The sequence below is a fragment of the Squalius cephalus genome (genome assembly GCF_949319135.1).
Source record: "Squalius cephalus genome assembly, chromosome: 17".
Taxonomy (NCBI): Eukaryota; Metazoa; Chordata; class Actinopteri; order Cypriniformes; family Leuciscidae; genus Squalius; species Squalius cephalus.
The window spans coordinates 15,762,692-15,778,417 of record NC_137138.1 but is presented as its reverse complement, the minus strand read 5'-3'; the positions used below and the strand labels follow the sequence as shown (position 1 = coordinate 15,778,417).

The following is a 15,726-nucleotide window of genomic DNA, read 5'->3' as shown; positions in this document are numbered from 1 at the left end:
ATAATGGGTGGAGCTTGAAGGTCCAGCCACACCTAACCCTACCCAAGTTATAACCTATGGTTATAAACCTATCCCTAAACCTAAATTTTAGGTTAATCTCCACCAATTAAATTCACAGAGGTGTTATACATCCAGAGGGTGGCCTTGATTTTGCCAAGAGTAATTTGTCTCTGCACACACAGTGGCACCACTTGATTGTGGAAAAACTTCTTGATTGTGAAGAGATACCTTGGATAACTGCCTACAGGATGGACAAGAGTTCTTGCCAACGACAGTGAACTAAACTGAACTCAGAAGTTTATACAACCCCCTTAGCTATTTTCTTCAAGTAGACTGTAGCATTGTGTCTTTTAAGATGCGTATAATTGCTGTTTGTTATTCAATAGAGCTTCTATTTTTGTTTAAGGCTTCGTGAAATTGCTTACTTTTAATGAAATACTTGCATCCTATTTACTTATGAAAGGCCAACATATTTATTAACACTTTCGCTCAATTTCTTATTCATATATTTATCAGTTTATAGAAAATTTTAAAAGATATCATTTAAGTTCGCCAAGACTAAACAACCACACAAAAAAGTAGGCTACGCCTCGCAAGTGCAAAGCGCTCCTCTTGTTATGCAAATTCACAGTAACATTTAACAGACACTGACGCACAATAGTACCGTTCTGAAACACAAACGCAGGGATTCTAGAACTGGGTATTTTTCACGCTCTCATTATCCAAGCAGCGCCACACTCTTCAACGGCCAGTCAAGAAGCTACGGGAGGTATTTCCTTTCACTGGAGTAAAGCGGACACGGACAGAGATCCCGGCATAGTTTTTTGGTTCTGATATGACGGCGACCGGGTTCTGACATTCGGTGAGACATTGGGCTGTTTATCGTTACCTATTCTCATAATAACAAAAATTCGATACGAAAACCATACTGTGAAGATGACAGCGATTCTGTAAAGTGTAAACAAGTTTGTTGGCTAATGTCTGTTTTTTATCTCCGTAGACTCAAAGTTTATGAATAGATGTGGGATGTAGAAAGGTCTTATGAATTCACAATTACCTTTATGGATACTTTTTTGTTTTACCCCACAAATGTCAATGAAAATTGAAAAAACTGAGGCAACTCTCATCCAAATTCAACGAATGCATACGTTTGGGCGGGGCTACTTATTAGGCTGAAGAATGATAAAGTATTTTTTGTGAGTAATTTACCCTGTTACATTTGGAGAAATTCCATCATTATTAGGTTTTTGTACTGGACGAGGGGACCATGTTGTATAATCAGCCTTGCATATTGTCTAATTAATTAAGTTTTTACAATTGGGCAACTGGAAACTACACTGGCATAAAATATAGCAGAAGCAAAAGACAATATTACACAGTTGCATTATATATAATATAGCACATTGGTTATTCATTACATCATCTCAACTTCTTTTACATTTTGCGAAATTATTTAGGGGTGAAAATAACCATATGTTTATATATCGACAGAACCCTCATTTGTCTTGCTTATGGGCACTGCACCGGCCGAGGTAACCCAACTGAAGTTGGGAAAGCTGAAAGTGGCACGCCAGAGGTTGCTTCAGCGTTATGAGCACCAGCTCTTCGTCTCCTGTCTAGCTGGACTCTACGGCTGCCAGTGGAGACGTTCCCAGCGCACACATGCTCAGTCTGGACACTGCTGCTGCTCTAAGGTGCTCTCATTCTAACTCACAATGCACATGCTCAGATCATTACAAATGAAGCTGTTAACTTTACTTGTACAAGTTCACCTGATCAAAGCAAATACGAACCCTTACAGAATGAGTAGGCTCAATATACACTGGCCTTTTTTCTCACAAAAATTGCCTACTTTTAAGTTTTGTGTCCTTTTGTGATTATTATTGTAATATTTAGGTCAGGTTTAAAATGCAATGATAGTTAGCTAGATTTATGTGTTATGTAATGGCTTAAAAACTGTTTTGCAGCGGGAGTGTTGCAGTTTTGCTCTGATCGTTCTGACCTTTTGTCTCTGTCTGGTGTTCCTGTACTTTTGGAGTGAAGCACGGAATGACTACAATGACTTTGACTGGTTTGTATCACATAAAAGATATATTTTAAATGATTCATTGACTTCTTTTGGTAGCACATTACTGTTCATAAAACAAAGTTGTTTATAACGTGGAACAATCCTTTAATAGTTAAACTAAATAATTTGAGCTGAACTTGTAATTTATTAAAGACCTCTCAACTTGGGTAATTTAACTGAGAGATACACTAAAGTAATAATTCTCTCGCTTTGTCTCCAGGTTTAATTTTGGAAATCTGGGCTTCTGGTTTCCATGGTCTATTGTGTTGTTGATTCTTGCTGTTTTTCTGTTCACTTATGTTGCTGTTCTGCTGGTATGTGCTTTAAGAATATTTATTCTCATTACTACAGTTTTGACCTAATTTCTTTACAAAACCCCACAGTTATGAAATCACTATTATAGATTTTTATAGACGTGACATATTAAATGTACTTATCATATTATTGTCAATGTGGTTTGCTTTTTAAGCTTTAAGTCACCATAACAAGTTACTAAAAGGTCCATATGATAATTTGCTGGTAAGAAATATGTTAATATTCACAGCTGTTGGCAGTTTGTCTTCTCTCAGAAGGCCAGAGGTTATATTTACATTGGTGCCACAAGGTAACTTCATCTCAACTATGTAACTACTGAAAGTATATACATAAAGAGACTTAATTGTTCACACTTGTGACTGATGAAATCTCTTCTGATAGATTGGGATCTCAGTGACTTTGATTCTCTCCATTGTGGCCTCATCTGTTCTCACAGATTTATGGAGCAAGGAGTGGAAGACTGTGCTTTTATCTTTTCAGGCAGGTTTATTATCTACTACTATATAATATTGATATTGGAGAAAATTCACTGTGACATTTTTAATTAAAGTTCCCAATTCCCATTTGCCAGGTAACTGCCCCATATCTACACATAGGTGGTGTGGTTTTAATGACTCTATTATCTTGGCCGGTAGGCTTTCATGTCTTCCGGTTCAATATGAGAGGTAAGAATGAGTTTAAATATATTATGCACAGGGCCACACAATATAACACAAGTATAAAAAGGTCTGTGACCATCTCTGAAAACAACCACAAGTAGTTCATCTCTTAAACAGGCATGTGACTGACAAAAAACATTAATGCTCCATAGAGGGCACACGAAATCCAAACCTTTTCACACAAACATTTTTTTTATTTGCCAAAAATGGCAGACTGCAGAAACGTAACACCTCTTGCTTAAGAGGTGTCTTGCTCAATTTTGTTAATAAACCCCAATCACTAATCAGTCTCCAAACATCATCCTTGATTGAGCACTTGAAAATACTGCTTCATTTTCCTATAAATCATTAGAAAGGTCTAAAGTTTTATTATAAGTATTAATTTATTATGAAAAAATAAAATCTGTTGCTTGTCAAATGCACATTATAAGTGACTCAAATTCACAACGCTTCCAAAGATGGAGCAGCATTTACTGCAAACCAATCGATCCTCTCTGATCTCAGTGAATTTCGTGTTAAAGGGATAGTTCACTCAAAAATTTTAATTACTTACTTCTTACTCACCCTCATGTTGTTCCAAACCTATATGAGTTTCGTTCTTCTGAACACAAAAGAAGATATTTCAAAGAATGTTGGTAACCAAACAGTTGAGGAGCTACATTGACTTCCATAGTATTTTTTTCCTATTATGGAAGTCAATGGCTATCGCCAACTGTTTGATTTACCAATATTCTTTGAAATATATTCTTTTGTGTTCAATAGAAAAAAGGAACTCATACAGGTTTGGAACAACATGAGGGTGTGTAAATGATGACAATTTTCATTTTTGGGTGAACTATCCCTTTAATTGTGCAGCCCTAGATTAATCTAACACACAAATAAGCACACAACAAATGCTCACTTCACACAATAAAGCGTATCTGTCTCACGCACATGACAACCTTTATCGCACATGTGCTACTGTGGTAAATTTGTTCATTGCACAGACCAATTTTTTATATATGTAACTGTACAGCCCTGATCATGCATAATATATTTTCAAAATATCTTGTAAAAAGGAAAGACTTTAAAAAATAGCACCATTCTGATGCAGCTTATGTCAGAGAAAGTGCATATTATTACTGTGAATTCACATGTGCCCTTGTCTGTTTAAGTGAGACGGATGGCCATGATGGTGCTGTATATAACTGTTCTAGTGTCTCTTTACCTGGTTCCTCTGGGCATGCACTCGCCCTGCATTAAAGAGAGGAGCAGTCTGGGATCAGCTCCTGCTTTAATTGGACACAGGGGAGCACCAATGGTACACTTCATTCTTCTTCTTAGGCTTTTCAGGTTCAAGCACTAACATTTGAATATTAAAGTTTTTAGGTTAAAATACTTCTTTCCAAGTTTAATGTAATATGTGATGATGTGATTTATTAGTTCAGTATTTCCAAAACAATTATTATATCAAGACTGTTGTAGTACAGGATGTACCAGACATGCAGTGTACCATGTTCAGACTGAAGAAAAAAAGCAATGCCTCTGTGGTATCTTTTCTCAGCTTGCCCCTGAAAACACCTACATGTCTTTTGAGAAGGCATTGGCAGCTGGAGCTGATGGTCTGGAGACCGATGTGACTATCAGGTTAGCTCCATAGAAAGCCTGTGTTATTTAAAATGGAAAAAAGTCCTCAATAACATTGTTTGTAACATTGCTCTTGCTGCAGTTATGATGGAGTTCCTTTCCTCATGCACGATAAGAACCTACGCAGGACAACTAATGTAAAAGACGTGTTTCCTAACTGGACACACACCTCACCTGCCATGTTTACGTGGAAAGAGCTGCAGAGTCTCAACGCTGGATCCTGGTTCTTCTCTGTTAGGCTGCGGGAAGCTTTTTTACTCTTGAAAAAAGAATTAGTTGTTATCTAGATTATATTTCTTTTGTTTAAAACCACCTTTAAACATTAATCAAAGAGTATTTTTGTTTCCCACTCAGCAAAACCCCTTTGGAACAGCTTCATCTCTGAGCGCAGATGAGCGCTTGCAGGCTCAGAATCAGTCTGTGTGCACACTGAGGGCCTTTCTGGATTTGGCTGCTCAATATGGGAAACTAGTGATCTTTGATCTGTACCGGCCACCCAGGGGTCACCCATATAGAGATGCCTGGATATCCCGCACCCTGGACGTCATCCAGAACGAGTCATCCATTCACTCCAGTCAGGTGTGCCATTACATTGTTGCATTTTGGGAAAGTTTAAAAGGTGACTTTTGTGTAGATTCTAGATTATATATGTTTATTGCATTTTTACCTAGGTACTGTGGCTGCCTCCACAGCTCAGGGAGTTTGTACAAGAAATCAACCCTGATTTACAACAGACAACAGGCGAACAAGCACCAGTGGAGGAACTTAAGCTCAGACACATAGCCAGACTCAACATCCATTACAGCTCCATGTCAGAGAAAGAAATCAGGTTCAAGAGATAAGCTAAAAAAGATGCACACTATAGATGTAAAATCTATTCCACACTTCATTATATCTATCTATCTATCTATCTATCTATCTATCTATCTATCTATCTATCTATCTATCTATCTATCTATCTATCTATCTATCTATCTATCTGTCTGTCTGTCTAAATTTGATCAAGTGACAGTAAAGAGATTTATAATGAGACAAAATATTTCTATTTAAAAAAAAAAAGATTTTGAACATTTTAATTATCAAAGAATCGAATAAATATTTCCTGAGCACCAAATCAGCACATTAGAATGATTTCTCAAGGATCAAGTGACACTGAAAACTTGAGTAATTGCCAAAAATGTAGCTTTGCCATCACAGGAATAAATTACATTTTAAAATATATTAAAATAGAAAAGAGTTATTTTAAATTGGAATAATATTTCACAATATTACTGTTTTTACTGTTACTTGGTGAGCATACGAGACCCCAAATATACTCTATAATATATGTCACACATAAATGTCATGCATTGTTGCGTGACCTTTTATCAATAACAGAAAATACGCTGCTGCCAACATCAGCACCAACCTGTACGTGATCAGCGAGCCGTGGCTGTATTCTCTAGCCTGGTGTGCAGGGGCTCATTCCGTCGCCACGAATGCTGTTCACATCCTCAAGAACCTGCAAAGACCACTCTTTCTCATGGTAAATGACACATATCTACAGTTGTCAGGGATTTGTTCATCTTCTCATTCAGGAGTTTTTTCCTGTGGGTTTCCTCTCTCTCTCAGACACCAGATGAGTACATGCTTATGTGGACTCTCATTGACATCACTTCCCTTCTTCTCGTTGTGATTGTTTTTGTGTTTCACTGGTGAGTGTGAGCACAGAATTTACATCATTTCACTTTGACTGTGAACATTTAGCTTCAATCCGAAATCACTCTGTACTCCATACAAAAGGCAATCTGTAGACTGTCAATCATGATGTATTCCAGGTGGAGGGAGCGTGGGTTGGCTCGCAGTGTGGACAGCAGTTCATTACTTGAACATGGGTCCTACAGACAGTTCAGGACAGGTAAGAGGCATTTAATATTGTAAACCACTTCTTAAGGCAAATAAATGAAGAATAATCTGAAGCTGATCATGTTTCATGTTCCCATGAACAGAGGTGAATGATGTGTGGTCTTTATCCGACATGAGCAGCTCTGAGAAGCAGGTACCATCTCTCTGAAGAGCCCGATTAAAACTGTTGGTTCATAATTAACCCCTTATATTAACAAACAACTAACTGATGTTCAGTTAAGCCAGTTTAAACCACAGTTTAAGTGGTACATTGAAATCACCCTTACAATTTTATAAATTCTAATTGTCACAAAATGTCTTTGTCTTATGACAGACATGTGAGCTGATATGATGGGATACATACAGTTAACAAATGCTAGTGACTGATCTTACACCTCTGACTTTTGATTGTCATTTGAATTATTGCATTTCACAAGTCTCAGGCTTTCCTTAAAGGTTTCCATTTCGAGCATGAATGAAAATAAATGTCGATTAAAATGATGTTTCCCTTCACTTAAATATTAGCGGATCCATTTGTTTTATGTTTCATCTTAAGTGGTATTTAAAATCAATTTCATGGTTTTGGATGAAACATTACTCCCAGAGAGGACCCTAATTGTGTAAGAATAAATAATTGTTGTGCTAATGTTTTGTCCTTTTTGTCTTGTTCTAATTTAATGTATGGATTCAAAATAAACCTTAAGCCACAAAATATAATTCAGTGTAAAGATTCTTTGGTTATTGCAATATGATCGATCCGTGTCTGTCTGAAATCATGATGCCCGTAATCTAGTTTTTCAGTTTATAAACTGATATTTGCTCTTTGATTTTTTTCTCATTAAATCGCATTAAAACTGTTACAATCTTGTTATTTTTTTAATTTGAAGTCTGATTAAATTCTGGCAAGAGTATTGTTGTACTCTGAGTTTTGCAAGAATTTGCAAGAATCTACAAAATCTTGCACAAATTACAAATAGTGTTGTTGTTAGCTAAAAAACTATTAAAAATAGTTTTTGCTAAATGAAATCAAGCTGAAAAAAAGAAAAAAAAGAAATCCTTGTTAGTCCTTGTTTAAAAAAGTTAGTCCTTGGCAACTAACTGCAATAAAATATATTTAACCTGAAGCACTAAAATGACTTAAACCAAAACTGAAATAAAAATAAATTCAAGCAAAATAAAAACAAACAATAGTAATAACAATGACAAATGTGCACAAAAATGACTAAAACTAAAATCAACATGGAAAATATAAAAATAAAAGCTGATTCAAAATATTAATAAATACTATAATACCAGTATATAAATAAGACATTTACTATTATTTACTAATACATTTAATAATTATTCTTTAGTGTTTAGTGAACAGACCTACTTTAAAACCAAATATAGGGTTTCACATGTTGCATTCAAGGGATCTAATTGTCAAATGACTGATCATATGATCATAAATCATTGATCAATGAGAATAACAAATGACATGAACCTCATTAAAATAGCCAAGCCATCTCATATATGTTGTTTTATTTATAAACAGCAGCTTCCAACATTATAAAATTAGAATGACCAATTACAAACTACAAATTAATGGGTAACGCTTTACAATATGGTCTTGTTTGTTAACATTAGTTAATATATTAACTAACATGAACTAACAATGAGCAGTACATTAGTTACAGTATTCATTCATCTTTGCTAATGTTAGTTAATAAAAATACACTCGATTTTAATAATATATTAGTAAATGACATCAACGTTAATTAAACGTAGATCAACATGAACTAAGAATAATAAATGCTGTAAAAGTATTGTTCATTCTTAGTTCATGTTAACTAATGTAATTAACTAATGTTAACTAATGAAAACTTATTGTAAAGTGTTACCAATTAATAAAAAAGAATAAATAAATTAAACTATGTTTAAAGATTCAACCATTTATCCTTAATATATTGTGCTGAAATTATAATAATTATGGCCATTTATATATACTGATCATTTAATTTATAAAATACATTTTAATACATATCTCTGCAAAACCTGGTCAAAGATTTACAAAGGAAGAGAAATAGTATTCAGAAAAAGTAACGAGAGGATTTTTTAGACTGAATTAAATGTTGCTGTCATTGATTTAGTTAAAAATGACATTTATGTACCAATAAAAGTGCTTTAAAATGACTAGGATGAGAACCAAGTGTTGAAGTCTTACGCTAAGAAGCAAACCCAAATACTGCAACATTTCTAAAGCTTTATAATGCATTCAATTGGCAAAATGAGACGTGCAAATCATCCACAAATTGAATAACTGAAATCAGGAACTTGATCTGACTTAACTGACTTTTAATTTGGTGTCAGAGTAAAAACCATATGAGGGCCTACAACTGAAAGGCAACAAGTTTGTTGACTGTCAATGAAACATGTCCTTCATTGACATTAAAATACAGAGAAATGCTATAAAATAAATTAAACTCACAATTTACAATTAAGGCTCCAGTATGAAAAAGTAACAACACTAAAATCAGATTCAGTTTATTCTCATGTATCAAAATTATGGATCTAAGAAATAGTGAGAAGTCTGTAAACGCCCTATTCCAAGCCTTTCGTGTTACTGGTTTCCACGTGAAGTGCGCTGCTTGGTCATGGTAGTCAACATCTGACTGATGTAAGAGGTGAGAAGGTCATCCATCTTATATCCCTGTGAATAGTGAGGATATTTGGACGATAAAATACTGTATTATTTAACCACACAGCAAAGTATGATTATAAATCTAATATAATGGAGCATAGCTGGAGCATTTGTGTCACAAATGTACCATGGTATTACCATCTGATACCATCACTGTATCATGGTACCACCACAGTATTATATGTAAGGCAGTGTTTCCCAACCCTGTTCCTGGAGGCACACCAACAGTGCACATTTTGGATGTCTCCCTCCCTTATCAGCGTATTAGTAGATATTCCAAGAACTGAAAAGGATTGATCATCAGATGAGTTGAATCAGTTGTGTTTGATAGGAAGAGTTTGAAATGTGTACTGTTGGTGTGTGTCCAGGAACAGGGTTAGGAAGCACTGAAGTAAGGGATGACTGACTCACCAGTGATGTCTCACACAGCAGTTTGCTACCTCTAACCAGGTTACCAATGGTAATGTGGAAATAGGTATGTCCACTACTCCAGTTAGAGATTTTGGTGAAGGGATGTGTGCCCAAAATGTCCTGCAGACAAATGAGTAAATGCCATTCAAACAATATCCAAAGGGTTTTTACAAAAGTATATAATAAAAGTTTTGTTGTTTAAGCAAATGAGGAAAAAATGGCAGTTGGCTTTATGTCACAGCAACGTAAGTTTAACATCAATATTTAAAAGAGCAAAATGCTCAAATAAAATACACTAAATTCCATAAAATAACCATTCCAAAGTTTTGGGTCAGTAAAACTCTTTTTTTTTAAAGGAATTAATACACATTAATACACAATTAAGACTATTTAAAACAGTAAAATTGTTTTAAAGTGACAGTCAAACAATCCTGAAAAAATCTATCAGAATTTTTTTCAGAACTGTTTTCAACATTGATAATAATAAGAAATGTAACATTTCACAACATTGCTGTCTTTTTAATCAAATAAACCATAAGACATTTCAAAAACATAAAAAAAATCTTACTGACCCCGAACTTGAACAGTAGTGTGTGTAGTAAAGTTTGCACTTTAGGCTAAAATGACAATATATTATAGATACCGTTTCTTTACCTTACATTATTCTGGGCAGTGTGTAAACCTACCTTATTTTTCGGGTCAATGAGAGTAACACCAAGTTTGTTGATCGCTATCAAAAGGACTTCTGGGAAATTTGTATCTGAGGATTGCTGTGGACGGATATCAAACATCATCAAGCCAGATGTAGTTTATTTTACAAAAAATAACAAATCAAATACTATAATTGAGGAAAATTTTATTTTGTTTGCCCGACATTTAGGTAAATCAACATTGCATCATATTGTGACAAACTTGCCTTGACTTCAAAAAAGGCAGATCCAAAAGTTGGCCACTTATAAATGATTTCTAGAAACATCAGTTTTGCTTCCTCTCGAGATTTCCCTGCATGGGTATTGAAGTATGTGACGACAGGCTGCAGAAGAAACAAAGACATGCACGTTCACAGCATTTACTTGTCATAAATGGACGTTTGAAGTAGGACTAGTGTTGCTCACTCACCCGTTTCCAGTCGTCGGGTGAGAGCTGACGGATCAGGTCCTGAGGAACGAGCTCCTTCAGCATCTTGGTGAAGTTGAGGAACTGTGATTTGTCCTCCTCAAACCTCACCCTGTAAATCAGCGCAGCCAGCTGGAAAGCCTCTTCAAGACAGCACTTGTGGTAGCCACGCAGGTACTTTGGGAGCTCCTGAAGAAGAGTTTATGAAGAAGAAAGAGCGTGATATGTGTTTGAAAGTGAGCCTGAATGCACAGATTGAGTACAGCGAGAGAGAGATTTCCACCTGGAAGTAATGGAAAATGGAGTCGGCCATGGGATCTTTGCCTGGAATGGTGTTGGTCCACAGTTTCTTCATGTAAAACACTTGATAGGTCAGTGAAGGCACTGTGCCTACAGAACGAACAGAAGCATTAACACCTCTCATGGTTTTTACACTCAAAATATTGATCATTTTTATGAACAAGAAACATAATCACCATCTTTCACAGCTCTGGCTTTTTTAATCCAGTCTGTCAGATGTCGAACAAAGTCGAAGAAGAAATCTCCTTCTGGCACACTGATCACCTGAAACGTTTTAAGCCAGAACTGATAAGACATCCTACATTAATAATACACTCGTACTGATGAATAACTGCTATTAAATACATGGCATGTGTTTTGAGAGGAAAAAGCTGTGACGTAAAAATCGGTTCAAAAAAAGAGTTTTTTAGTGTGTCATAACCTCCCACAGAACATCTTCATTTCATCTGAACAGACATTCGACACCTTTGTAAACTCACCTTGTCAGAAATTTTGACAAACAAGCTGAAGCCCTCAGAGGATTGGAGCATCATTCTGCCAGAGATGTTCAGACAGAAATCTTTGGCTTTTGTGCTTGATTCAACCTCAAAGACCTTTGAAAAAAGGATAGTAGAAAATAAAAGACACTGTTTCAGTCAATGGGTTATGGGGGAAATTCATTTTTAGGGCCAAAAGCCTGAGACCACTTGTGTAAATGCTTCTATTGCACATCCATCCATCCATCCATCCATCCATCCTCGTTGATTCATATATACATAGCTAAACTGTGTATTTGGTGTTTGTTATATTGCATTGTGAATTACATTCCATGTCTACCATGTCTATTTATATTTTCTTATTTAAAACAGTGCAGACCATAATATTTCAACTATATTTAATCCAAAAAAGATGTGAGTCTCTGAGTCTATTCACACTTCAACTATCTTATGCCGTTTTCTCTAGCAGCACCACATAACTCTGAGCATGGAGGATTCAAATGAGGTCAGAGCACAACAGGGCGTTCTCTCCGTTTCCTCATGCATAAATAAACAGCAGGGCATGAGAGAGAAAGAGAATATTACCACCACAGGAGATTGGAAACAACGTACGGTACAGGTAACAGACACACCTAGAGTTAACATAAAAACTCACCTCATCAGTGTCATCAGGGAAGTACACTTTGTGAAAAATCTGTGTAGTTTTGTGCTGAATGGCCTCCACTTCTACAAGGTGAGGAGGATACTTTCTGGATCCATTTCTGTCCATGAAGAGAAAAATGTTGGAAAGGAATCTATGCAACATTCGAGATGCGTGTTTGTATGTGCTGTTAGTTACCGCAAAGCTTTCTGCAGTCTCTGCATGCAGTCTGGCGCGACTGGATGATGTTTCTTGGACTGCAGGAACTTTTGGACATGAGGAAGCAGCATGTTACTGGGAGGGAAAAGACCAGTGCAGAGCCAGAGCAGCTCCCAGCCCTTCTCCTCACTGTATCTGAACACACAGAACAATTAATGCTGACAACATAAAGCAGCTCTGGTCATTTACAGGCTAACCACTAGGGGACAGACTGTTACAGATTTATCAGGCACATTAACTGTTTTCACAGTAATGGGTCTCATTCACTAACTGTGTGTAACCTGTGAGCAAATATTTTCATGTCAATTTAGCAGTACATTTGCAAGTATATTTAAAATAATATTAAAATAAAATCACACATATGCAAAAGTCACCTTAGAAACACCATAAAAAATAATATCAACAAGTTATAATTTTAATAATATTAATAATAATAATTGTATAAAAGAATATTTATTTAAAAAAAATTATAATAAAAATTATGTATATATGTAAATAATTTTTAATTATATATATATATATATATATATATATATATATATATATATATATATATATATATATTATAACTATGTTTTAAAGCAACACTATGGAACTTTTCCTCTGCGGTCGCCCTACAGGTTGGAAGCGGAATTGTCCATTACCGCTGTCGTAAATAATTTCCCGTCCGCAGCCTACTGTCGCACCGACGCTCGCTGTTTATCCAGCACCGGCTTTGGAATGAAAGATGTCCACAGACAAGGTAGAGTATGTTGCATGATTTCATGAAAGTATGATGTATTGCGACATCAGAAACGAAGAAAAACTAAATAATGACTATTGTAACGCTTCACATAAAGCAAGTCAAATTTGTAGTTTTCTTATGTCTCATTAGAACTACAGAAACGCGACCCGATCTGGCAATCTTACATAGTGTGGTTATAGCAGATAAAGGACCGCAAAGCAGAGGCATAAGTGCCTTTCACCCTGTTACGACTTGATGAACCACTGAAACTATTTTGGAAACATTATTTTAAGGTAAAAAATGTTACATAGTGTTGCTTTAAATCTAAAATGTGTATAATTATAATAATAACAATAATAATAGCTGTTGTATATATATTTAAATGTTATGTTTTCATAATAATAATAATATGAAAGCATATATTTTATATAATAAAAAAACTTAATATATTATTAAGTAATATAATATTATTATTTAAAACATATTTTCAAATCACTTTTTGTATCCTAAAATATTTAATATACTGCCGGGCCAAAAAAAAAAAAAAAAAAAAAAGTGTCACTGTTTGTATTTAAATAGGCAAATGCTTCTAAGATTGGATCATTATAGCTGTGATTATTGTGTTTCTTGCTTGCAAATTGATGCACCTCTAGGTGGAAATAAATGTTGTAATGTTATTTCCATCAAGAGGTGCATCAATTTTTGGTCAAGATCTTGTATTGACGATGCAAGAGTCAAGCACTCCACACATCCCAAAGACTTTCAATGAATTTAAGGTCTGGAGCTGGTTAAGGAGCTGCCAATTCAAGTGTGAAAAAAAGATTCTTCATGCTCCGTCCTGACCATTCTTTCACAATTTGAGTCTGATTAATCTTGGCTTTGTCATCCTGGAATATAGCCATGATGTGTTTTCCGACATGGTTGTTTGAGAAATGAAAAGCTACACACTCCATCGATTTGGGTTAGAAGAACTGTTGCCAAACACATAACATGCTAGAAACATAATAATCACTGCAATAATGATCCACCTCTAAGATGACTCTTAAGCATTTGCCAACTTAAATCCAAACGGCAGCTTTTTTTTGGCCGGGAAGTGTATAATAATAATAATAGTTACAATAATAATAATAATAATAATATGCTAAATCCCTTTTATGGAGTTTCAAAACCTACTTAACGTGATTCTCTGTCAGTTGCTTGATGATCTGACAGAAGATCTCGTCCTTCAGAGGTTCAGCCTTCAAAGCGCCCTCAAAGATCTGATCAGTGAGCTCATTGACCGAACGGCTTCTCTTCGAGGGGTAGTCGCCCATGTACTTCATGATAGGTACGACAGAGTCAAGGGTCAAAATGAGGGAACTGCAGTTAGACATTCAAAATGTTATAAAGGTAATACTATTAACTGTAAAGGATATAAATGAAAGCCTGGCAGGCATCCTGGGACAGCTCTTCATGGTTGAGGACTTTTTTCAGCAAAGGCTGTTTGAGTGGTTCTCTGGTGCAACACCACATTTTATCCTTCCCTCTGCCTTTATTGATGATCACACGACTCAGTGTGCTCTTTGAAGGGGGTCTAGAGGATGGACAGGACCCAGAAAGGTAATAAATCCAGAATTAAACAAGAAATTAGTGTGCAAAATGATGAAATACAATCATAGGTGTGGTGAGTCAATACAGCTAATATTTAAAAGATATTGAGCATTTAAAGCATGCTGTGAGTTTAATTAATAAACCTTTTTGTTTGCACTATAATTCCTTTTCCCAACTTTAAAACAGTCCTTTTCCTTTCGGACAAAACAAAGGGTGGAAAGGTTCTGAAGAGCGTTCAAGCACCTGAAGTGATCATAGGAGAATTCCTCTAGAGTGTGTGGCTGAACCTTCTCTCCACTTTCCAACAGTTTCTGATCAGACAACTTTATGGAGTCCTTACGCTGGTCTGGTGACATGGTAATCAATGTCTGTAAGAAACAGAAATGAGATGGTCCAGTGGCTATTCAATATCGCAAGTCCTTCTTTAGTTTAAATATGTGGTTTATTGGTTTACCAATGGAATTATAATACACCGTCAGAAAAAAACCCTTATCTACTCCAAAAAGGAGCATGTTAGCACCTTAAAGGACAAGTTCGGTATTTTACACTTAAAGCCCTGTTTACAGATCGTTTCTGATGAAATAGAACGGTTAAGATTAAAATTTGGACACATGCTGCTGTCCCAAGAATTTTAGGTTTCTTTCGCTTCTCCCCCCCACCTACAGAATGGCTGCCTATACGCTGATTTCACGCAGCCGCCATTTTTAAACCGAAAGTGAGGCTCCGGTGGGAAAAACCCCGGAAGTAAAGATAAACAACAATGCCTTTGGACTACCAACCTGAAGCTGCTGCCGCGATTTACACTTTTGGATGTTAATATCCAATATAGGATATGTATATAGTTCATTCCTGCTTCTTTTTTTACTTTCTGAATTATATAAAAAAATTATTTTATTTATAAATGAATTTCACTGTATATAGTCTAAAGTATTAAAGAAATGTATGTACAGTTTTAGAATTGACACAACATCATTAAACACAACAATACGCCATCGCATTCAAGACTCTCCTATGATTA

The 15,726-nt window shown here is 35.6% G+C and overlaps 2 protein-coding genes across 4 annotated transcripts in view; one reads left to right on the top strand and one right to left on the bottom strand.

Annotated features, from left to right (window-relative positions):
• Positions 1 to 221: 221 nt before the first annotated feature.
• gdpd4b (glycerophosphodiester phosphodiesterase domain containing 4b) lies at positions 222 to 7,331 on the top strand. The gene is made up of 16 exons (XM_079846601.1): positions 222 to 862; positions 1,492 to 1,694; positions 1,968 to 2,071; positions 2,289 to 2,382; positions 2,613 to 2,672; positions 2,765 to 2,863; positions 2,955 to 3,048; positions 4,197 to 4,342; positions 4,586 to 4,668; positions 4,751 to 4,901; positions 5,023 to 5,247; positions 5,340 to 5,497; positions 6,046 to 6,193; positions 6,280 to 6,362; positions 6,486 to 6,565; positions 6,657 to 7,331. Exons 2-16 carry the CDS (start codon positions 1,512 to 1,514, stop codon positions 6,719 to 6,721), a joined length of 1,773 nt encoding a protein of 590 aa, XP_079702727.1. The 5' UTR covers positions 222 to 862; positions 1,492 to 1,511; the 3' UTR covers positions 6,722 to 7,331.
• A 710-nt stretch (positions 7,332 to 8,041) lies between these two features.
• The window catches only part of myo7ab (myosin VIIAb), a 35,932-nt gene continuing 28,247 nt past the window's right edge, over positions 8,042 to 15,726 (bottom strand). For all 3 annotated transcript variants that reach the window (XM_079846595.1, XM_079846597.1, XM_079846596.1), the window contains 13 exons: positions 14,952 to 15,076; positions 14,534 to 14,691; positions 14,292 to 14,445; positions 12,374 to 12,529; positions 12,191 to 12,296; positions 11,539 to 11,652; positions 11,236 to 11,323; positions 11,043 to 11,149; positions 10,763 to 10,948; positions 10,560 to 10,676; positions 10,330 to 10,413; positions 9,644 to 9,763; positions 8,042 to 9,241 (listed from right to left, as the gene is read on the bottom strand). In XM_079846595.1, coding sequence (XP_079702721.1) covers positions 9,152 to 9,241; positions 9,644 to 9,763; positions 10,330 to 10,413; positions 10,560 to 10,676; positions 10,763 to 10,948; positions 11,043 to 11,149; positions 11,236 to 11,323; positions 11,539 to 11,652; positions 12,191 to 12,296; positions 12,374 to 12,529; positions 14,292 to 14,445; positions 14,534 to 14,691; positions 14,952 to 15,076 — 1,605 coding nt within the window. In that variant the 3' untranslated portion in view covers positions 8,042 to 9,151. The remainder of the gene's footprint in view (positions 9,242 to 9,643; positions 9,764 to 10,329; positions 10,414 to 10,559; positions 10,677 to 10,762; positions 10,949 to 11,042; positions 11,150 to 11,235; positions 11,324 to 11,538; positions 11,653 to 12,190; positions 12,297 to 12,373; positions 12,530 to 14,291; positions 14,446 to 14,533; positions 14,692 to 14,951; positions 15,077 to 15,726) is intronic.